General features: G+C 49.7%; 1 protein-coding gene across 1 annotated transcript in view; it reads left to right on the top strand.

Annotated features, from left to right (window-relative positions):
* The window catches only part of PTPRS (protein tyrosine phosphatase receptor type S), a 146,224-nt gene that overhangs the window by 73,672 nt on the left and 48,295 nt on the right, over positions 1-24,257 (top strand). Inside the window, exons 5-7 of the mRNA XM_064396393.1 lie at positions 5,305-5,493; positions 14,416-14,526; positions 16,638-16,649. Of these exons, the coding sequence (XP_064252463.1) occupies positions 5,305-5,493; positions 14,416-14,526; positions 16,638-16,649 (312 nt within the window). The remainder of the gene's footprint in view (positions 1-5,304; positions 5,494-14,415; positions 14,527-16,637; positions 16,650-24,257) is intronic.

Genomic DNA, 24,257 nt, shown 5'->3' with positions numbered 1-24,257 from the left:
CCAGAGCAGGGGGAAAAGGGGCTGTGGGACAGCCAGGGCTGTGGGGCTCCCTCCTGGGCTCTCGCTGGGGCTGCTGTGGACAGACTTTCACAGCTTCTAGTGTTTCCCTCTTGGTTTCCTTTCATGAAGTATTCAGACATTTCTTTAACAATTCCAGCCTGAAATCTCCTTCACACATTTCCTCCTCCAAGAGCACATCTGGTGTGGGAATGTGTAAAGTTCTAGCAAGATCCCTGTGGTTTGTTGGGTTTTGGGGTTTTTTTTGTAATTGTTGGCTTTAAATCACAAAAGGTAAACAAGAAGCAGCTCTGGATGCTCAGCAAAGAGTCCCAGGGGAGCACATGGGAAAGGGAAGCTGTCCCCTCCAAAATGTTACTTTGCCATTTGGAAAATTCCTGGCAGCCTTCCTTCAAACTTGACTTGTTTTGCTTTTCTTGTAGTGACCTGAAAATTGGGTGACATTGACAGCAGATTAATTCTGTAGCTCCTGAATAACATCAAAGTAATTTTAACTGAGATGCCTGTAGAAGGAGGGTACCTGGGGACACGTTAGTGGAGGGAACACAGGCACTGCCTGCACTGGTTTGGGGTGCAGCACACATATCTAAGGGTGCATTTATTGCCTGTGAGCCCACAAATTTTAATGGCATTGTTAGGCTTTTACTGCTTTCATAGTGGAACTTGCAGCTCCAAGGAAATGGAACCAACAGACAGAGCACATTTGTGAGACTCCTCCCTGCATTAAAATCATCTTTGGCTGGGCAGTAACAGAACTGAGACACAGGTACAGACACGTGGGTGGAAATAACTTGTTGATGTAATTTCACAAGGCACATAGTGCCAGGATACCTGGGGAGAGGGCAGCTCTAGTGTTCATGAACATAATGAAAGGAACAGGGACGGGTTCAAGAGTGCTGGGTTTTGATTTTGATCCTGATTAAAACTTGTGTCACTCGAGCTGCTCCCTCTCTGTATTCCTGCTTCTTCCCCCTGAATGAGGACAGTTGACTGTAGAGACCAGCCAGCATCCATCTTCAGAGCAGAGAAATCCCACCTCCTCTTCCCTCCAGAGCATCCCCATGGCTTTCTGCACCGACTCCATGGCACGTCTGCTCACGCTCACACCCTCCTCCTCTAAATTATTAAACAACTGTGCACACCCTGCGGGAAAAAGAGCAGCAACACCCGCTTTATCTTCCTTAATCATCCTCATTTCCAGCACAGCTAATTAGCTACACCCAGAGCTGCCACCTTGCAGAGTGGCAGGGGGACAGAGCAGCCCTGTCCCCTGGCTGGGGCTGGGCACCCTCGCTGTGTGTGGCAGCCTGAGCTGGCTCCTGGCACAGAACGTGTGGGATTTATTAGAAATGACAGCTGAAGTGCTCCTCTCTCCCCCCCTGCCTCCCTGCATCCCTCCTGCCCTGTTCTCTCTCACCCTGCTTTGCACTGAGGTGTCTCACCAGCTCGGGGTGGGGGCTGTGAAGGGCTGAGCAAGTCAGGGATGAGCAAGGTGTGGGGATGCTCCCTTTGATGGCAGCTGCACCCCAGCCAAAGCTTTCCCTCGTGAGCCAGCACGGCTCCAGCAGCAGCAGCTGCCCAGATGTGCCCTTGAAGCATCTCCAGCTTGAGCCTGCTTCTTTTGTTGCTGCAGTTGCCCGGGCTGCTTTCAGGAGGAGAATTCACAGCCAGAACCATTCCTTGTTTATTCAGGGACAGTCTGGGCGTGTTTGGGAGTGGATGAGGGTGGCAGGGCACGTGTGTGCACGTCCTGTGGGGATTGCAGTGAGGTTGTGGCTGCCTTGTTGCAGGGGATGGAGCAGGTCTGCTTCCCTGGGAGGAAGGAAACGTGAGCGCTGCAATCGGAGCAGGCTGGCATGTTCAGAGCTGCTTCCCCTGCTCGGCTGATCCTCAGGGCTGATCACGCCTCCAGTCGCAGTTGTTTTAATTAAACTCGGAGGAATTCTGCACGTTGTGCTGCGAGATGAAGGCTTTTGTTTAATTAGAAGCGCTGGGTAATAATGGTTGTAGCTGGCCTCCCCCAGCACACACACACACACACACGTGTGTACACACACACACACACGTGTGCACATACAGATACACACACAGAGATACATACACACACACGTGTGCACACACAGATACATAAACACACACACACACATGTGTGCACACAGAGATACACACAGATACATACACACACATGTGTGCACACACAGATACACACACAGAGATACACACACACATGTGCACACAGATACACACACAGAGATACATACACACACACGTGCACACACAGATACACACACAGAGATACATACACACACATGTGCACACACAGATACACACACAGAGATACACACACGTGTACACGCACACACACACGTGTGCACATACAGATACACAGAGATACATACACACACACACGTGTGCACACACACACCCTGCAGGCACGGGCTCCCTCCGTGCAGGAGTTGCCTCCTGGCAGGGAGGGCAGGGGCTGCAGGCAGGTGCAGCAGCATCACCAGGGACAGGATGAAAGCAGGGATCAGTGGTGATGTCATCTGCAGCCAATGCAGCTCCTCAGCCTCCCACGGCTGCCAGGAGAGCAGGGGAGGGAGGGCCATTAAAGCCTGGCTGAGAGCTGTGCACAGGCACAGCAATTCCCAGAGCCCCTGGGCTGGCCTGACATCATGCTGGGGGGCTGGGGGGCCGCAGGAACACACGGTCTGGGGGGTCCTGCAGCGCCCCAGCCCAGGGAGCTCAGAGGGCTGGGTCAGTCCCTAGCTGTAGATGTGTGTGAACAGCAGCAGTTTAGGATACATAATTCTGGTTTAGAGGTGCTTCAGATGCACCAAAACAGCTTTAAACTGAAAGAGTGATGGTTTAGATTGGATACCAGGAAGAAATTCCTCCCTGGGAGGGTGGGCAGGCCCTGGCACAGGTGCCCAGAGCAGCTGGATCCCTGGCAGTGCCCAAGGCCAGGCTGGATGGGGCTTGGAGCAGCCTGGGACAGTGGAAGGTGTCACTGGATGAGTTCTGAGGTCCCTTCCAGCCTAAACCACTCTGGGATTCCATGAAAAAGCACCCACCACTGGGTTTCTCCCTAATTCTGCTGTCTCTGGGTTGTGCCATTTGTATCTGGCTCCATTCCTCCTTATCCATCCTGTGCCAGCCTCGGGGAAGCAGCTCTGGGTGTGTTTGCAGTGGGCAGGGCTGCTCCCAGCCAAGGCCAGCCCCACCTCAGTGCCACTCTGAGAGCTGCCATCAGTGTCACTGGGGGGGCTGGCTGTGATGGATGCTCATTTGTTGAGAATCCCACCTTTTTTTAATTCCCTGCATTACCTCCCTTCTGTTCCCTCACCTGTTTTGGGATGGGTTCCCTGCCACAGACTCCCAAGGCTGTGATTCCCTGCCACGGCTCATTGGAGATGGCAGAGGATCCCTCCCAAATCTCACCCTGCTGCTGGCATCCTCCTTCCGAGCTGCCCTCCCCCAGACATGTTCTGGGGGGGAAAATGCACATTCCTGAGCTGAGACAGCTCTCCCCACCCCAGGGGTGAGGGGCTGGGTCAGATATTACTGGGGTTTCCTAGGTGTTACCACAAATCAGTCAGCATTGTTGGGATTGCCCTCCTCACCCTCATTAGAGAAGGCACAAGCAGCACTGAGAGGAGCAGGAAGCTCAGCTGAAGCTCAGTTCAGCCTCTCTGCTGGTGCCACTGTTCTGGGAGGGGATTAATAACTCTAAAAATCACCCCCTGGCTGGCAGCACTTGGCATGCTGTTGGTGTGTGTGTCCCCTCTGGTCCCTCAGCTGAAGGAGGAGATTTTCCTCTCCCTCCTCTCCCAGTCCCACTGTTTTTGGCAGCCCTTTGCAGTGGTTCTTCCATTGTTTCTCTGTGCAGTGTGAGGTTTGGAGGGGAAGGCTCCTGCTACCTGTGGCTGCTCAGAGTTGTGTGCAGTGCAGGGATGCCCTCACAGCCTCTGCTCTGCCAGCAGTGCCAGCCCTGCCCTGGCAGAGCTTCCTGGCACACTGCAGAGCTCTGACACGGTGACTCCAGCACAGATCCCGAGAGGGAGCTGGGGAGGGCTCAGCCTGGAGGAAAGGGACCTCAGCAGGGCCCTTCTCACTCCCTGCAGCCCCCTCACAAGAGGTGTGGGGTGGTCTGTGCTCCCAGGCAACAAGTGATAGCACCAGGGGAAATGGCCTCACGTTGCTCCAAATTGTTCAGGGTGGGTATCAGGAAACATCTATTCACTGAAAGAGTGAATAAACATAGAACATAGACATGAATAACCACAGAACAGACTGCCTGGTGGAGTCACCATCCCTGGGTGTGCTCAGAAAATGAGTTGACGTGGCACTTGAGGACATGGTTTAGCAGGCAGGTGGACCTGGGGATCTGGGAGGCCTTTTCCAACCTTAATGATTCTCTAATTCTATTCTGCTATTCCCCAAAGGGTTTTAAAAGGTTTCACTTAAATGTAGAATCCCGTGGCACACTGAAACAATCCCACCAAAATGGACAAGCTGCTGAATCTTACTGTGCCACGTGCTCTGCTGTAGCCATGACATTTTATGAAAAATCCTCTGCTAGGATTTTTCCCGTCCTGAGGAGCTGAGAGCCTCAGGAAAGAAATATAAACAATAACTGTGTGCTGCTGTGGAATGCACCACATTTGCATCTTCCATTGCTCCATGTGGATTGTTTTTAATTGATAACCAATCACAGCCACCTGGGCCGAGGCTGTGAGCAGTCACAGGATTTTGTTGTGCATTCTATTCTATTCTATTCTATTCTATTCTATTCTATTCTATTCTATTCTATTCTATTCTATTCTATTCTATTCTATTCTATTCCATTCCATTCCATTTTATTCCATTCCATTCTATTCCATTCTATTCTATTCTATTCTGTTCTGTTCTATTCTGTTCTATTCTTGTTCTTTGTAGCCTTCTGATCATCTTCTCTCTCTGTTCTTTTAGTATAGTTTTAATGTAGTATTTTAATATATATTAAATATTATATATTTATAATATATAAATGTTATATAAAATTATATAATAATTTTTATATATTATATAAATTATTTATTATATTGATAAAGAAGCAAATAAAACATAATAAGTCAGCCTTCTGAGCAAAATGGAGTCAAGCCTCGTGTCCCCACACTTGCATAGTCCCCCTCAACACTCTTCCTCTTGGAGCCCTCAGTGTCTGAGCTGCCTGCTGCCTCCCCTGGGCTCTCCCCCTGAGCCCTGGCTCCTGCTGAAGCCCTTGCCTGTGCTCTCCACCCGCAGAGGACCAGCTGCCTCCTGGCTTCCCCAACATCGACATGGGGCCGCAGCTGAAGGTGGTGGAGCGCACGCGGACGGCCACGATGCTGTGCGCGGCCAGCGGCAACCCCGACCCCGAGATCACCTGGTTCAAGGACTTCCTGCCCGTCGACCCCAGCGCCAGCAACGGCAGGATAAAGCAGCTGAGATCAGGTAAGGGCTGGCACTGCAGGAGGTGAGGGCTGGCAGCCGTGAGGAGACTGCTCACAGGGCCCCGAAGCAGAGGGCTGAGAGGTGCAGGCCCCGCTGCTGTGGATTGCGGCCTTTGGGGTTTTTTTGGTTTTTACACCAAGAGTGGTTGGAGTTTCAACTTTGAGCCCTACTGGTCTTCTCTGCTGCCCAGCTGGGAATGATAACAGGGAAGATGGTGTCCATGCAGACACTTCCCTGGATCACGGTGCTCTTGAGCTCAGGGGAAGCTGGATGGGGCTGAGGGTTTGCTCCTCGCACAGGTTTGTTCCTCGCTGAGGGTTTGCTCCAAGAACTGGCACAGGAACAAAGAACCACTCTGGCAGACACGGCTTTTTAGGCCCCACACACCTGGTGTAGGGTCCGTGGCTCGGGCAGCCTCCTGCTGTCCAACACGAGGGTGTGAGAGGAGCCTCTGGGAGCTGGGGCTGAAGAACAGCAGGATCTTGCAGGATGTCCCCAGCATCACCTGGTGTCCCTGCAGCCACCTCTGGGAATGTTCTGGAGTGACCCCTCGCTGCCTCTGCCCGTGGAGTCCATCTCCACCAACAGATGTACCCCAGCTCCGTGGCTCTTGTCAGTTTTCCATCCTTCCCCATCTGCTTGTCCATCTGTCTCTCTTGTTTGTTTTCTGTTTGCTGTTTTGTGTGTGTGGCAACGTGACATCTCTTAATATTCACGTTTCAGGAGCTGTTTTTGTACTTGTTAAATCTGCCAGTTCTCTCTGTGAGAGTGTGTGCAAGGAGGGCATAGGTGGACTTATTTTTGAGTACTACTGATAAAACACTTCCATTGATAGCTGCAAAAATGAAGCAAGTTTTGCAAGTTCTACCTTCTGACAAAAACTAACCCAAGAAATAATCCTTTTCACAAGCTGCTGGGGCTGACTGCTTTGACCCAGCCTAGAGGAAGGTGTCCATGGTTCATTTTTAAGTATTCTTTGGCAAAAGAAAGGCATTGTTGTAGGCAGAGGGAAAGCAGAGGCTTTGGTTGGGCAACTGGAGTTGATTTGTTCGTATTAGACCTTTGACAAATTCTTCAGTAAAGTGGTAACCAACTAACTGCTCCTGCCCAGATCTCTGCTGGCCCTGGAGAAATCAGTTCTGACTGTCCTGCTGGATCTGCACAGCAAGCCATGGAAGCACCTGGTTTTTCTCTTGCCCTGGTTGGCAGAGATTCTACACAAAGTTCTGTGGGCCACTGGTGGAAAAGCTTCAGCATAGCTCCAGTTTAATGTAGCTTTTACACACCTGCATAAATGCCTCCTTGTTCAGTGAAGCAAAGTCACAAGCAGATCCTTAAACTGCTTTGTTGAATTAGAATGGCTTGTTGAATCCCACGAACGCAGATGAGATTGACCTCCCTGTTTTATCATAACAGCTGAGGCAAATGCAAATAAAAAAAATCACTCAGCATAAATAATGAGAGGTAAACTAGAATTATATCATGCTCTGTGACCATGATCTGAAGTGTGAGTAATGCACAGGCAGATTATTTTTAATACATTCATCATCTTGCTAGAATGCCTTTACTCTTTAGCTCGGTTTGATCTGGTGTTTTCCTTGAAGCCACCTGAGCGCTGCCTTTTTATTCCAGTGAATTTATTAACCTCGGAGTGAACCCTTGACCCTTCTGATAAATAGAAGATACCTGCTGAGATTTAATCTCATTTACAGCTGCTTTAAATTAGTAAACTGGTGGAACCCTGAAGCATCCCTGTGGTCTTCAGGGCACAAACCTGTTGCCTGTGTGTCAGGGAGTGCAGGTCCTCGGGCAGTCAGGACTTCCCAGTTCTCCAATTCCATCTGTTTTCCTGGCCTTCCAGACCTTGTGTGTTCTGCAGAGAAAGGCCTGCAGAAGTGTAAAATATTAACATCAGGGTCATTAATGTGCTCTGTGGCAGCACTTGTGGCTGTGGAAGGGAGTCAAGGCAGATTTGGGTGTGGGATTGTGAGTGAGGCAAGGCCTGCTCGAGCTGCTAAGGTCAGATCTCAATTTAATACATTCATCTTTCCAGAAAACAAACTGGAGTGTCCAAGGCCAGTTTGGACAGCGGGGCTTGGAGCAGCCTGGGACAGTGGGAGGTGTCCCTGCCATGGCAGGGGTGGAATTGGGTGGGCTTTGAGGCTCCTTCCAACCCAAACCAGTCTGGGATTTAGTGACTGTTCCCTCTGAGGAATGAGCTGTGACAGGACAGGACAGACACCCAGATTCCCCCTGGACATGAAGCCATCAGGATAACAGCCATGCTGGAGGACAGGGGGTGTGAAGAAGTGAATTTTTATCAGTTCTGAGTTAGTGGCAAATACTCAAATGAGCTCATGAAAAGTGAAATGTCAGACAAGGAGATCTGTGGGATGGGGTTTGGTTCTCGTTTGTGTTCAGTCTGAATGTTTGGCTGGCAATACAAACAGGCCTCTGAGACCATGGTCATTATATTCCCCTCATCCCAGGAGCCCGTTTGGAATGTGGGGCTTCGCTCTAATCAGGAGGGGTGATACATCATTAACCACAGTGGTTTTTCTCTAGCGGATGTTTCTGCTTCTCCTTTCCATCTCCAGATAAAATTGCCAAGCAGTTGGAAATCTTTTCATGCTTGGGGGCTTGGGCTGAGTGCAAAGCTCAGTTGTCAGTCAGAGGAGAATGGGAAGAAGCTCTGGCTGGGCTCCTGCTTCTCTTGGACATCATGGACATCTCAGCCTTAGAGATCCAGGTTGGACAAGAGTTTAGGTGGCCTTGGAAAATGGATATTTCTGCTGATCTTGGGATATTTAAAGCAGAAGGCAAAGCCAGTGTCCTCTGCTCAGCTGCCATCTAGGGGGGACACGGGAGCAGCCTTCAGCCACCTTCCTCAGCACTCAAACACTAAAACCTTTGTGTCTTGTGTGTGTCTTCTGTTTTCTAAATAACTGGCTATAACATGCTTTTCTTTTCTTTTTTTTTCACTTTTTGTTTAACATTCAGAGACTTTTGGTAAGTTTGTTCAATTAAAAAAAAATTTTAAATCAAACCAAAAAACCCCAAACCTGCTAATGTGCAGATTTGTAACCCTTGCCCTTTAAACTAATTCCTTTGTAACAGCTTCTTGAGAGGCATGCTCTGCATTTCTTCTACTAACTTTTTCAGTAGGGATGTTCTGCCCTCTAAATTAATTTCTGCAGGGGTATTGCAGGCTACAAAAAAAAAAGTAATAATAATTCTAATTAATTTATGTGTATAAAGAGATAACAGCTAAATATGAACCTCCTAACACTGGATAGATTTTTTTTTTTGGTATCTTAGCAACAGTTGTCCTGGAATTCCCCAATTACACAATAGCTTGTACCCTGGAACTGTGATAATTGTGTTCACACCTGCAGGAGGTCCTGGAGTTTCACATCTAACAGGGTTATTGGCATTTTGAGAGAGAATAGGGGGTGCAGCATTTCCAAACTGAAGCTGCAAATCACAGGCCAGCGGCTGAGGGGGAGGATTGGGGAAGGGGAGAGCCCCCTGCAGCCCCAAAAAGGCAGGAGCTGCCCCAGAGCTGCTGTCCCTGTCCCTGCCAAGTCCCCTTTGCTCCCCTTTGTCCCGGGACGTGGCGCTGCAGCTGCCAGCCAGCACCAGCCTTGCAGAGCTGCAGAGACCCCCGTGGCTGCTGCTTGTGAGGAGCAGCAGGCTGCTGCAGCCCTGGGGAGAGCAGCCCAGCACACACATGTTCCCACACGTGGCCTGACAGAAGGTGGGGATGTTTTCTGGCATTGCCATGGCAACGGTGACTGTCCTCATCTCCTCTTCCCCAGGCTCAGCTGGGCTCAGTGGGAAAGCAGGGGAGGGGGTGGTGGGAGAGCAGACCCCAGCCCCCGTGGCAGAGGGGGACACCTGCACAGGGGATTCTGCCTGGCACCATCTTGGGCCTTTGTAATCCACAGGCAAGGCCTTTAAGCTGCCTTTTGCCTCTGCTGCTAAACCCTGGGCTGGCCATCTGGGCTCATGCTGCCTCAAAAACTTGCCCTAGATAGGCAGATCAGGAGATCCAGGAAGGCTGTGCAAGGCAGTGTGAAAAGTCTGCATGGAGCATCTCAAAACCAGCTTTTCACTCCAAAAGTCAGCGTGCAGTGTGAGCTCTTCCCCCTGTAGTCCTCCTGCAGAGCTGGTGACCTCACTGTGCCCCAGACTCGTGCACATGCTCATGCCCTATAGGGCACCAGGGAAGCCAGGTATTGACTGCCTCCCCTGCACCCCCATCACCTGTATCAAACCCTCCAGGGCCTGCCAGAATCCCTCAGAATAATTAATCCAGTCATGTCCTTTTCCAGCACCCTCCTGCTGCCCCTGTGTTGAGCACGGAGCTGGTTAGATGTGAAACTCCAGCAGTGAAAATCTCCCATCTGTGTCCGTGCCCCACCCAAAGTGCTGCTCGAGCTCATTTCCCTCCAGTTCTGCTGTGGGGCATCATCCCAAAGCTGTCCTGTGCCAGAGTTAGAGCTGGGGAGGCCAGGGTGGCACTGCCTGCTCTCCCAGAGCCCTGTCCCCAGGCCAGGCTGTCCCCAGAGCTGCTGGCAGCCCCTTCCCAGGGGCAGAGCTGGTGCTCGGGGGAGCAGGGAGTGACACCCTGCAGTGGCACAAGAGGTGGTGCTGATCTTGTGCCTGGGCTTGCACAGCTCTGACTTCCAGCATGTTTCTGCTGTCAATTAGAGTGAACTTTTGCAGGAAACTGCCAGGCTTAGCCAAGGCCAGAGAAGCTTTTGAGCCACGGGCGATGTTGGGATCTCTTCCCCTTCTCTACCCTCTTGCCATTAGCCTTGTTCCATATTGGTGCCACAGATGGCAGATTTTCACTCCAATTTTGAGACAGAAGGATGTATCAGAGGCTGTTTTTATTTCCACTGAATTGATCTATAACCTTTTGCTGCTTTCTCTCTCTCTCTCTTGCTTTTTAAACCTTCCTGCCACCTCCTGGGTGGGGATGTGCCCAAGTCCATGCTCCCCCACCTCCTCCAAGCGCTGTCTCTCCAACCTCTGTCCTGAGAGCTAACAACCTGCTTCATTAACCTTAGCTAGTTCCTAACCCTAACTAGATGCTAACTTTTCTCTAGCTAATAACCTAACCTCATAACTAGAAGCTGAGTCTAACTAGAGTCTAATCCCTAACACCATAATGCCTCTGTTCCCTTAGCTCCTTTGAAAAATAAAGGTGAATTCTACTTTGTATCTCTATTTTTTTACCTTCTATCCTGAGAATGGAGGATTGAACCGCAGCAGAAGGATGAGCAGGGCTGAAGGATAAGGAGGGAAGGGGTTTTTGGTGATTAAGGCAGAAGATTGGCACGGGGGAGGCTTTGACTCCTGTTCTTGCCTCTGCCAGTCTTCCCTCCGTGACCTTGGGCAAGTTGCTTCACCTCTACCTCAGTTTTCCCCATGTGTAAAGCAGGATCAAAACTCTGCTGTTCCTGCCCAGGGGAGAGGAGAGGGTGAGAGGCTGGTGTTTGTCATTTGAGGTGCTCTACAGCCCTGGCTGGGAGTGCTGCAGAGTGGCAGCAGTGGCAGCACTGCAGAGGAGCTCGTGCATCTCTCCCTGGCAAGAGGCAAAACTTGGCCCTGCGGGATCTGCCCTGTTCTCAGGATTGGGGTAAAAACCCACCGACTAAACCCCCTTCTTTGATAAGTTCTGAATGCCACTGTGAGCAAAAGGACCTGCCGTGTTTTCAAAGGAAGATGGTTTGCTTGCAAGGCCAGGAGGTCAGGTGGGGGACAGGGGTTTTAGTGACTGTCACTCCCTCCCACCTGGCAGCCCTGCCCGAGGCTGGGCACTGACAGACAACAGGAGGGGCTTGGAATAAAATGGAATAAAATAACCCAAGGGAGAGGCAGCCAGCAGGCAAGAGTAGCAGGGCTGTCCTCTCCACACAGCCCCTCCTCGCTGGCATCAGGGTGGCTCCAGAGCCACTGCAGGAGGTACCAGGTAGCCCTGTCACCTCTTCAGTGCCCAGAGCTGCCTCAGTCCCTGTGCAGAGCCCTGAGGGATGGCCAGAGCTCCTGAGCAGCACTGAGCTCACACATCTGGGCCAGGAGATAAAGTTTGGTTTTTTTGCTAGCCAAGGTGGGACCAAGCCTGCAGCTTCATGTGGTGCAAGGTGCCCAGGTGTCCCTCTGCCTGCCTGGGCTGACACAGCCCTGGGGTGCCCAGGGAAGGTAAATGCAGGGTCATCATGTGTCCAGTGAGCAGCAAACTGTTAGCTGAGAGCCTGAGGGGTTTCTTTACATTCCTACACCAAAATGGAGCCAGTCTCAGCCTTTTGAAAGGATGCTGAAAAGGACACCCCACTAAAGTACCCCAAGCCCTCTTCAGTGTCCTGTAATTTAAGATGAGACAGACCAAGAAGTTTCCTACTGGGAACTGTCTTCCTTGACTCAGGTCCTTTTCCCACGGGCAGTGCAGGTGTTTGGGGTTTTGCAGTCATTTCACTCATTTTCTTTGTTTTCTTTGCAGAAGGTACACCGATCCGAGGTAAGACACCCCAGCTCACTCACTCACCCACTCTCCAAACACTTCTCTCCACACAGATCCCGTCTCATTGCCCCGGGCTCAATACAGATTCGTGTTGTTGTTACGTTTTCTTGTCCTGCTTCACCTCTGGATATTTCTTTTTTATACCTGTCTTTATTTTATCTATGGTTATAATGTCCTTTTTTGTTTGCTGGGTGCACTTGGTAATACTGATACTGATATTCTAATAACGTCTCCGGCTGTGCTGCCTCAGATTTATGGCAGAGTTTTAAGAGCTAATCTCTCCAGGACTATGAAGGACTGAAGTTTATCTCGAGCATTAAATGCTATCAAAGCTTGGTAAATACTTAGGACTTTCTCTTGATTGGTGCAAAGTGCTCCCGAGCTGCTGATGGTGATGAGTTTTGCAGTCCTTTGCTCAGGCAGATCTTCAGCACTCACCATCTCAGCCTGCTCATTTGTTTGGCTCCAGAGCCTCTTTCCACTTCCTCCCCACTCTCTTACCCTTAGGTTTCTCTGGGGAAGATCCACGGTAAGTAGCTTCTGCACTGTCTCTTTAATGGAGTCAAAAATTGACCTCAAGCTGAAAGGCAGGAGGAATTGGGTGTGCACCCCTTGGAAGACCTTGCTTTGGTTTACTCTCCACTGGCACATTTAAAATTCAATAATTCTCTGCTGGTAAAAGCAACAGGAGGTGCTGTAGGTGAGATTTACGTTTTCTCACATCATGTCTGTTGGCTCCTGACAAGTGCTGAACACTCCTCACCCTCTCTGCAGCCTGATTTCTGCCATTGCCTTGACCAGCAGGGGTGAGGATGGGCAGGGAGGGAGGGGGGAGTCCCTGTTCCCCAGGGAAAGCTGCCCACTGCAGTCCTTGGTTCCCTTCCTGCTCTGGACTGAGGTTTCATCTCCCCTGGGTACTCTCAGGCCAGTGTTGCTCATGAGCAGCACAGAGAATGGATCTGGAACCAATGGAAACAACCCACAGATTTGCCCAAATTAACAGAAATTTCTGGGAAAACTCACCAGCAGCTTTCCACCCAAGTGGAGCTCTCCAACAGCAGAGCTGGAGCTGTAATTCCATATGAAATATGCTCAGCTGGGTGCTCAGTGGGGAGCTCCAGCCAGTTTGGGTTTTAACTCCCGTTGTGCTGAAATACCCGCAGATTCTTTTGGAATGGATTTTGTTTGGTTTGCTGGTCTGGGTGGGGTTTTTGAGGGTCTAATTCCCTCTGTCCTGCCTTTGGGAGCTCCCAGGCACAGGGGGTGCTGTGGGGAATTGCACTCACACCCCAGCCCTGTCCCAAATCCTCTCCCAGCCCCACGTCCCCCCAGCAGCATCGTTCCCACCCACGCACACGCAGAGGAACGTGAGCTCTGTGTCCTCCTCTGAACACACTGCTTTTTCCTTCCTGAAAAGGCTCTATCTGCAACCAACAATGATCTCATTTGCACTCCTCTCACTTAAGATTTTATCAATACTATTACACTGAGCTGGAATTGTTTGGTTTTCATATTTAGGTGGGGTATTTTTTTTCCAGAGATGGGAGTTAAGAGTCTTACCACATGTGAGCTCTGTCCATATCTGTAGTATAATCATGTACTCCTAATACATAAAACATTTGAGAGCCTGTTGAATTATTTATGTAGTATGTATTTTAACTGGAGTTTTGCAGGGATGAAGCCTTCTGAGGTAAATGAGGCAATTTTCTTCCATGTAGTTCCATGCTGCATCTCTCTGCATATTTGCTGACAGGAATCTTTAGTTTGGGCTCTGGTTATATTCTTGTAGCCTGCAATAATATACAAGTTTAAGAAAAACCTTAATCCTTTTGGCCCAGATGATGTAAACCATGCAGGCAATTTTGAAGTTCCAATGCAGTATTTACAGGGTTTTCCCTGGGGAATATTTACTATCAGTAAGGTGCTTTTCACAGGGGCTCTTATCTCCCTTGGCTTCCTGAGGAGCAGGTATTGGGCACAAAACAAAGGCAGCAGTGATAGAAATTCCCCAGGCAGTGGGTGACAAAGCCTTTCACTTTTATGGTCACTGCTTCAAATTGAGCAAGGGAAAGTCAACTGCCTGCTGATGGATTTCTGGGGATCTCAGTAATATGGATTATTGAGGCTGATTTCGGGAGTTCTGGTGCAGAACGCCTGCATTGCAGAAGCCACAAAAACTTGGTGCCTTTGCTGATGAGTTCAGGACAAAGAGCAACACTGGCTACAGAGGGGGAATTAAATATTCTCACCGCGTCGGGTCCGCGGGGGCTCCGTGCTCCTGTCCACGAGCCCGGGGTGGGGAGGAAACAGCACAGCCAGGGCTGCTGCCCTGCCTGCAGAGCCAGCAGAGCCGTGACCATGTGTCTGTGCTGCCGTGTCTTCTCCCCTCACAGGTGGGCTGCAGATCGAGAGCAGCGAGGAGACGGACCAGGGCAAGTACGAGTGCGTGGCCAGCAACAGCGCCGGGGTGCGCTACTCGTCCCCCGCTAACCTTTACGTGAGAGGTAGGGAGCACAGCGGCTCAGCGGCACTCAGCCTCCTCCTCCGGGCCCATCCCACCCCTCCCGAGCCCGCCAGAGCTCGGGGGTTCCCCTGTGCTCGCCCCCATCCCTGTGGGGACGCGGGGCAGGGCTGGCTCACCCACCCGAGCGCGCCCCAAAAGCGGCCGGGTGCGCGCGCAGAGAATCCGTGCGCTGCAGAGGGAATTGCCCTTTCTCCCAAAGGATCCCCAAGGGGTTTCAGCTCTGCTGCTGTGGCTGTGAGAGGAGGGCAGGACCCCTCTGTGTCCCTGGATGCCCCCAGATTGCAGCAGGAGGGTGCATTGGCACTGCTGCCCTCAGCCCCAGCTGCTTCTCCCTCTGCCAGCAGTAATTTGTCCCTGGTTCCTTGGGCACAGAGCTGGGGACACCAGCAGCCATCCCTGCCTCAGTGAGAGCCCCCTTCACCCCGCAGCAGGGGAACAGATGACAGGGGATTGGCTTCTGCTCCATGTCCCCTCGATGTTCTCCCACCCCGTGGGCCAACAGCCTCTCCACTTCCTCTTGTTTTGATCTCTCTGACCTGTAATATTTTGTGTGTAGCTTTGGTTTAACATCTTTCCACAGCAAAAGCCCTTTTGGTAATGAGAGAGCAGGGCTGGTCCTTCTCAATTTAAAAAAAAAAAAAAAAAAAAAAAGAAAAATTCCGTTGGGAGGAAAAAAGAAAAGTTACATCCCAGCAAACTGTTCCCATTTCCATCCCATCGACAGAGGAGGCGCCTCCCACCTACACTCACGTTAATCTGCAGTCCAATGCAGAGCCATGCTCCTGTGTGCACTCCTTTCTCTCTCTCTTTCTCTCTCTCTCGTGTCTCACGCTCACTAAATCACATGCACATGGAGAGAAGGCTTTTAATAATTTAATGTTTCCAAGCTAAATTTTTAAATAGCCTTTTGTGGCCAGCTGGAAAATTGCGTTTGAAATTTGCCCTGTCGCCTGGGCCCCGAAACTCCGCTTTTGGGAGTGTCAATCTGGATCCAATACTAATTCAGGGCTGAATCCATTGCAGACAGCTTAGCTGGAATGGTTTGGGTTCTTTTAAAGAAAAAACAAAAAAACAAAAAAACTAAAAAGAAAAGAAACAGGAAAAATGTGGGGATTTTTTCATTATTGTTTTGTTTATAAATTTCCTCTACTTTTCTGGCCACTCGGAAACTACCCAGGAGACACAGGTTGTAACACGGTGTTGTCTCCACACCTGGATGAGAGGGCTGCAGGTGATAGCCCTGTTCCTACCCCAGTTAGGCCGTGTGTACCTGGGCCTGCCTGCAAACCAGCACTAACCTGCCGAGAGAGTGCAGAACACAGCGTGTGCCGGCTCGGCCTGTGGTTTGGGTGTTTTTCATGCTGTTTAATTCCTTGTTTCTTGTGTGTTAATATCGTGGAAAGGTAACAAATTTCTGAAATGGATTTGCTTTGGTGGGAGGGAGAGTTCATGCACATTTTTCTTCCCTTTTATTTATTTTTTTTTTGTTTTGTTTTAAAAGAGTCTCGAGCACTCTTGTGTTTCCAATTGACTTGTTTCTCCCATAACATGCTTGTCTCTATAGACCACCTGGGATAGGAGTTGTAAGTTTGAACATTGCAAGGAAATGGTTTGGTTTGGTTTTGCTTTTCTTTTTCCTTCTTCTGATTATTTCTGTTTTCCTTATTCAGTCCCGAGGTGGAGTCAGAGCGAGCAGGGCTGGGCGCGGGGCCGGTGGGGCTGCTCTGCCCGGGGGGCTCCGCTCCCCTCTCCGAGGAGCAGAAGGACTGCAGGGAGGGAGAATCCTGCCTGGGCTCAGCACCCCTGTGGGGCTGGCTCTGAGCTAGGATTGCTCCCAGCCTGGCCTCCCCGCGGAGCTTGGTTGGGCTTAAAGGGATGGGAGGGGGAGCGTTAGGAAGGCAGGAAAGAGGGTCGTTACTATCTTCATTTTTTTTTCCTTTCTTTTTGTTTTGGTTAAGAGAAAAAAAAAATCAATCAATTTGCAGCTGACAGCCTTGAGAAGGCCTTTTTTTACTCTCTCTGTGTTTCCCCTATTTTTCTCTTCTCCTCATGTCATTGTGTTCCGCATCAAACCCCCTTAACATCCCTCAGAGCTACGAGAAGGTTGGTGTGGTTTTTTTCTTTTTTACTTTCTTTACCCACATTTTTACATTCGTAAGAGAAAAAAAAAAATATGAAAAAAAAAATTTAAAAAATGAAAAGAGAAAAAGCAAGAAATCTTTAAGATGAGCGAGACCCGCGCATTCCCGGGTCTCACGGAGATGAGTTGAGTTGCATTGTGGGCCTCTCTATGCATCCTTTGGTAATGTTGCTGAGTTCTTGCACTTTTTTGTCGTCATGGTTACCTTGCCGTTTGGACATTGGGCCTGATGCATGATAGGAGAATGTAACAATCTTCTTTGCATGCCACTTTTTAAATTAATTATGAATTATTTTTTCGATATATAAATATGTCTAGTTTCTTTGCGTTATACAATTCTGGTTTCTTTGAAGTGGATTTACTCTTACTTTCCAAATTTTTGGTTCCGTTGGGTTTTTTGCTTTCTCTTGATTTCTTGTTTCTGTTTTGATTGGTTATGCTGTGCTGTAGTTTATTCCAAACGCATTGTGAGAAGCCAGTGTTCCTGCCCACCCGGTGGTAACTGAACTCCTCAATCCCTCCAGGAGGAAAGGAGTCACACAGCTCTAACGCCTGTCCATGGAAGCCCTGCTATTTGGGACAAGCCTTTGTTTTGGGGGAGGGAGGGATCTGGGAAGTGGAAAAGATGGTTGAGAACCCAGGGGGTCATTCCAAGAGTTAGAGCAGACCCTGGGTCACGTTATTACTTATTTATTTCTTGAGGTGTGGCTCTTGTTCCACCTCCTGCACACAAAGAAAAGCCCTGACCCCGCTCCAGGGGCTTCCCCAGCCATGGGAGCTCGCTCACTGGTCACTGCCCAGTTCCCTCCAGTAGCACCAGGAGCAGCCAGCCCAGCGTGGCACTGACAGAGCTTCCTGCTGATCCCAAATCCCACGCTGCTCTCTCCTGGAGCACCCACGAGTGCCTGGAGAGCCCGTGGCCAGGCAGAGCCTGGCAGAATCCCGTGGAGGAGGTGACACCTCGTCCTGGGAGGGAAGGGCAGCCAGGCAGCTGCCTCCTGGCTCTGCCTCTCCCCATTCTCCTGCTCCCTTCCCAGATTTATCCACTGCTGCCTGCTGCAGGCACCTCAAAACCCAGCCAGGCACAGCGAAGGCAGAGCCTCCTTCCTGAAGGAGCGTGGGAGGAGAAGTGCAGCTGTGCAGGCACTGCAACAGTGCCGGGGCACATCTGGCAGCTGCAGCTATTGCAAACAGCAACCAGCAATCTGGCCAGTGACATTGGAGCTGAAAAATGCCTCTTTTCCCTCTTCTCATCTCCCTGTTTATCCCCAAGAAGCTCCTGTTGCCTGCCATGTGTGCATCCCGAGCGGGTGAGGCACATGGGAGAGTGAACAGGGCGTGTGCAGTGTGTCAGTGGTACCAGTGGTGCTTGGTGCTTCCCCTGTGCAGAGCTGAATGCCAGCCCTTCCCCTGGCTATGCCTTTCCCTCTGCCCGCCAGTCCTCACCTCTCAAGCAGCTGCCAAAGGAGTGGCTTTCCTAGGGCACAGGTATTAAAGCTGTGTGATTTTTGAGAAATCCAGTGCAGTATTGACACAGTATCTGTCTCTCTCTTTCTCTCTCTCTCTCTTTCTCTCTGTCTGTCCTTCTCTTTTTTCTTAAAATGCTGAGATTTCAGTGCTCGGACCCTCAGTGCTGGTATTCTCCCCTCCCCTTCCGAGTCTCCTCCCTCCCCGTAGGTACCAGGGTACTACTCCCAAATGCTGCACTCTTGAGAATTCTCTGGGAAGAGACCAGCTGTGGCTCTTCTGACTTGAATGCCAACAGTAGCCAAAAAACATCCCTCAGTCCCAAGGCTCTTTTGAAAGGGAAAAAAAAACAAACAAAAAAACCAAAAAATGCTTGTTCTATTAAAAAAAAAATAGCATTTGAAATGAGGTTTTCCCATCCCACCTCCCTCCTGCCTAGGACTAAAAGGTGATAATCACTCCTAATTACAGGATTTTCCTTCATGACTAGGAGTTTGAGTTTCAGGATTTAGGTGCAATTAAAAAGGGATTTATACACCATTATTTTTTATTTGTTTATTTTCTCTTTTATAAAGTATTTCTAACATGGCCAAACTGCACTGCTGCTGCTAAGAATCTCTTGTGATCTGAGAAGGCTTGAAGATTAAATTCTTCCTTAAGAGCCAATAAAAATAAAAGTAATGATAATGATACCAACAACAATAAACTAAAGCTAAATGGGATGTAATCATGATAGGCTGGAATGACACTGGGTGAGGAAACAGAGACTTGATACCTGGCTAGAAGAGGTTGTGTGGTTTGCTAAAATTATGGTCTCTGAGCAACCTGGTCTAGTGGAAGGTGTCCTGGCAGAACAGGATGGGCTTTAAGGTCCTTCCAACCCAAACCATGGGCATGGTCTTGAAATTATTGGTGAGGGGTTTGCCTCGTGTGTTATCACAGCTCAGATCATGCCGTGGCCCAAAACAGCAGAGTGCTGACAGGGGATGCCCAAGGTCAGAGGCAGAAGCATCTTTGTGGAGACCACAGAAGCAGGCCAGGAGCAGGTGAGGTGATCTCTGCCACCAGCCCAGGTGTGGGGCAGTTTAGGCTGAGCCACCTGTCCAGGGCTCACCTGTGCCTGGTGGAAAGATGGATGCAGTTCTAGGGGCAAGCCAGCACCTCGGTGGGAATCCTGGTTTTTGTGGGAGCCATACAGCTCACCTGGCTTTCAAAAGTCTCCTTGGATGCTTCTCTGTATCCCTAGGGACACCAGACTTGTGGCCCATAGTGATTGCAGGAAAGGATGGATTCAAAATCCTGCAGATCTGTCTGCCCATGGTGGTGTTTGAGAGGCTGCTCCACCCCTGGCAGTGCCCAGGATGGGACTTGGAGCAGCCTGGGACAGGGCAAGGTGTCCCTGCCCAAGGCAGGGGTGGCACTGGGTGGCCTTTGAGGTCCCTTCCAGCCCAAAGCACTCGGTGGTGTCTTTGTCTGTAAGCAGGGACCAGGTGGGGGCTCAGCCATCACCCCAGCGAGGGCACGTGTCCCCTCAGCCAGACCTGTGTCCCTTCAGCCAGACCTGTGTCCCCTCAGCCTGGAGCTTTGTCCCCTCAGCCAGACCTGTGTCCCTTCAGCCAGACCTGTGTCCCCTCAGCCTGGACCTGTGTCCCCTCAGCCTGGAGCTGTGGCCAGAGCTGTTTTCCCTCTGGAAATGGAGCACTTTGCAGCTCTCCTCTTAACCTGGGAAGCTGCAGGCAGCCACCTCGATTGCTCTGGTTTCACCCCAAAATCCAGCTGCTGGCTGGGATGGAGCCCTGTGTGTGAGGACCTCGTGTCCCTGTGCTCCTCCATGTCCCAGAGGAAGGAGGGATGAGCTGAGGGGGCTGTGTTTCAGACCCCCTGCCCATACAGGACGCGTTGTCGTGGTTGAATTTAGCAGAATTAAGAATTTTCCCCTTTTTCACACAGTGGGGCCCTGTCAGGAGGTACAAAAGGCAGCAGTTGGGATGCTGCAGGGATAACCCTTCCTGCTCTCTGCTCCAGCTTCTTGTGGCTCTGCTCTTTGCCAGCCCAGGGAGCTGTAAATGGCCCAGCAGGCATTTAAAGCAGCCCAGTGCCTGCTCAGGCCCTGCCTTTGCTGCTTGTCACCGTCAGCACAAGCTTTGTCACCCCCAGCCAGGTTCTGCAGCCCAGGCCCTGCTGAGAACATTCCCAGGAACTCCCAAAGCTCTCTGGAAAACCTCAGCTCATTGAGAGACCAAAGATGAAACCAGGCCAGGGCAAAACATGTAAGAGCTGAACTAGTGGAAATCAATTAAAATAAAACCCACAGAAAGGGCAGGGATAGTGTGCTGAGCACCTCAGGAAATAAAGCTTCAAAATAGATTAAAATGTGACTAATTTAAGCAATAATTTAGTCTGTAGCCTGGGTTAAGCTTGGCACATGAGTAATTTGACCATCAGACCAGAGCTGCTGGTTGGTTCCAGGTGGAACCATTGCTGAGCTTTTCCCTTTCAGTCCCATTTAGAGGTTGAAGGAAATAATTCCACATGCACTAGAGATTTAACAAATAGCCACAAGGTCATAACAGCCATTGGTCTTTTAAACTGTAGGAATTTTAATACCTTTTTAGACTAGATTGATAAATTCTTTCATGGAGAAGGAGGGAGGCAGAACCACCACTGGGTTGTACAGCTGCCTCTGCAGTGCCCAGATTCCAGGTGCTAAAATTGAGGGATGGAGAGTTCTGGGATCATTTTAAAGGGTTATTTTAGCACTTCTGTGGGTGGGGGAGCGCCCTGTCCGTGTTTGGGGTGTCCTCAGCTCTGAAATTCTAGTTCCAAACCAAACAAAGCAAACAAAAACTTCACTGTGTTTCTGCAGAAGGATTTCTCAAGGGTATCAGGAAATGGAAATGGATACAAAAAGCCACCCCCCAAAAAAAAAACAATCAAAAAAAAATCCAAACTGTGTATATATCTATGTATATACATGACTATATCTCTATAGAGGGCACTTTGCAGGAACACTGTGCTGTACTGATCTCGAAATCTCTGCCTGCCTGTGTCTCTTACACCTTTTGCATCGCTGTTCTCTTTGTTTTAGGGGAAAAAATTAGATTACACCTTGTCAAATTAAAATAACAAAAACTAAACCAGTCAAGTCTGTGTTTAAAATTACAGAGCTGCGTGAAAAACAATTGGATTCTGATTATTTTCTGTTCAATCCTCTAAAAAACAACAGAAAAAAAAATTAAAAAAGAATTGCAAAAGACCAGAGATGTTCAGCCAGCCTGTCGCTCAGCTAATGTGGTTTTTTTAAGTGAAAAGTTACAATTATTGGGAAGGTAATGGATTTCCTCCAGACCAAATCCAAGCCTTGGTCTCATTCTTTATTTATCTACCTATTTTTGTATTTATTTTCTTTACTGTGAAGGAAATGAGGAAGGAGATGGGCAGGAGGAGGGAAGCTTCTCGTCCTGTGGAGGGGCGGAGGTCGGAAATCCAAACCCCAAAAGGTCTCAGGCCAGGGGAACGAGCCTGGAATTGGAACGGGAGAGGGAGAGGCAGAGGCGGCTGCACGGACACGCAGGGGCAGGGACAGACCACATTTGGGAGGGGAGGACAGGTGTAATCTAAGCTTCACTAATAATGTAGAGGCTGCACATTATTTTGGCACCCTTTCCCCTACCCCTCCTCATTTTGGAGCAAGACGGAATGACTCCTGTCTCCCCAAAATGGCCAATAATGTCCGCCTTCTCACCTCATTTGGAGCAGCAGCTTGCTGAGTGTCAAAATGTTTAATACCATTTGGTTTTGTTTGGTGCTTTCAACCAGTCACTTCACTTTCTTTTGTTTCCTTTTTCGATTAATTTCTTCTTTAAGGTATAAGATGCATTTCTCTTTGAGTTGGTTTAATGTGAATCGGGGTTTGAAGTGACAGGTTCTTGTCCAGGACATTCTCCTTTCCCCACCTCGCTCCTCCTCCAACATTTTTTTCTCTCTGAGGGAATCTGGAAGGGGCTTTAAAAGAGCAGCTGGTGGGGTTCCTCAGCACAAACTGGTTGGTCCTCAGGTTTCTCTCATTAGCAGCATCATGGGAACACATTTTAAGGATGGATTCTGGTGTTGCAAAAGTCAACCCTGGACCTCCCAGTGTCTCTTCCAATCAGGTCTGTAAATCTTGCAAAAACACCTCTCACCTTGTGGACCCTGAGCGGTGGTGGGGAACCTGAGCCATGCTGATTGGGACCAAAAAAGCCAAAAATGCCACTCACAGAACACAAACTGGGTCAACCTCTGCCTCCGTGAGCAGCAACAAAACCAATTGGCTTCCCAAGGGTGTGAAAAGTTATGGATCTGTTCTGTTTCTAAAGAAGAGCACGATTTGGGGTGCAGATTTGCAGTGTGAAATGCTTATCCAACAATTAAACAGACTCATAACTAACTGCACTTAAGAAATTTTCCTGTGCCTCTGAAATGGCTTCTCTGCATTGAAATAATTTAATTGCATCCCAAACATCCAGCTCCACTCCTGGAATCTGGTTCTATCCATAACAAGCTGTATCCTTGTTTGAAAAAAAAAGCTCCTGAGAGTTTTTTGGCCATGGACAATGTCTGTTTGTGTGTGCCTGCTTGTGTGTGTCTGTCGGGAGCTGTTGCACATGGAGCATGCACATCGGTGTACGCATGCGGGGTCTGGCAAAGCTGTCCTGGAAACCAAGCACCCCTGGAACTCAGGGAAGGGCCTTCTTGCACCAGAAACTGGGAAAAGTATTATTAGGCAAGTGTTTGTAAAGCAGAGCCCTGACTGCCCCATCCCAATGTTTCCTTTCCAGAGAGGGCAGTCCTGTTCTTCCCCATCCTTTGAAAGTGTTGGGTAGCAAAATGGAAGGGATTTCTTCACCTGATTTTTTTTTCTTGTGAAATCCCCCTCCTTCAGCTGCTGTGGAGCTGGACCCAGAGCTGAAATTGGTCTTGATTCCATCTCCAGCTTCCTTTCTACCACAGCTCTCCTCCTCCTGGGCCTTGACCTAAAGGCTGACCCAGAGATTCTCAGCTTGACAAAAATCCCTGTCTCCAGCCAAATGCAAATGTTACAGCAATTAAAATAAGCAGCAGCCTGATGGCTCTGGGTAGCCAGAGATGAACCCTGTCCCTGTTGTGGTTGTCACAGCCCTGAGCCATCACAGGGCTGTGTCCAGGGGACTCTCTGAGGTCCCCAACATTTAACTGGAGTTCTCCCATCCTAGATCAGTGTGTGGATGTTGGTATATCTGTGCACACAGGAGAGTCTAGTTTTTTTTTTAAACCAGGATGCACCAAGGAAGTGCTGCTGCCTCTTTTGGGCTTGTATCAGCCCTAATCCAAATTCTCCCTCCTTGTGGAAGGGGTGGTGCTGAGGGCTGGCATCCAGAGGTTCTGGATGCTTCCCTTGGAGGGTGACAAACGCCACTAAACCAGCCCAAAGTCAGATCCCTGAGAGCCCAGGGCTGACCTGCACCCTGGCAGCTGTCAGTAGGAGGGCAGGGCTGCTCTGCAGCTTTTTGGGAACGTGCTCTGTGCAGCCCCTGAGCTTGTGTTTTGTGAGTGGATTTCTCCTTCCCTGCCCAAAACCACAGCCAGGAGCAGTCGGTTCCCTTCAGACTCCGATTCTCAGCACTCCGCCCTACATCAGATGATGCTTTTCAGTTATTAAATTCTGGTTTGTTCTTTCTTTTTCTTTTCTGGTTGTTTTTTTTTTTATTATTTTTTTCCTTTCTTTTTCAGTTGGGTTTCATTTCTTTGCGATTAGCTTCGGTTTGGATTAATTGTCTTGTTCTGTTCCCATGACAACTCAGTGTTTGCATCCCACCTGCCGTTGTTTGTTGCTGTTGATGCTGTTTGCTGCCCGGATCTTGTCCGGACGTGTCTCCCCATTCCTCCTCACCTTTCCCACCTTGCCTCCCCTCTCCAGAAGGTCACGTACCAGCCCCCCCTCAGAAGAGTCATCCCCACCCCAGACCTGTCTGCATGTTGACCCCACTTGTTTCTTTCCGAGTTCTCTCCATCTTGTCTCAGACTGTGACAGGTGTGGTTTCCACCTGGCTCCATTTTCTGAAGTGTGGTACTTCTGGGAGCAG

This window comes from Passer domesticus, chromosome 21 (assembly GCF_036417665.1).
Source record: "Passer domesticus isolate bPasDom1 chromosome 21, bPasDom1.hap1, whole genome shotgun sequence".
In the NCBI taxonomy this organism is placed as follows: domain Eukaryota; kingdom Metazoa; phylum Chordata; class Aves; order Passeriformes; family Passeridae; genus Passer; species Passer domesticus.
The sequence above is the reverse complement of the archived record's forward strand: the minus strand, read 5'-3'. Positions and strand labels throughout refer to the sequence as shown.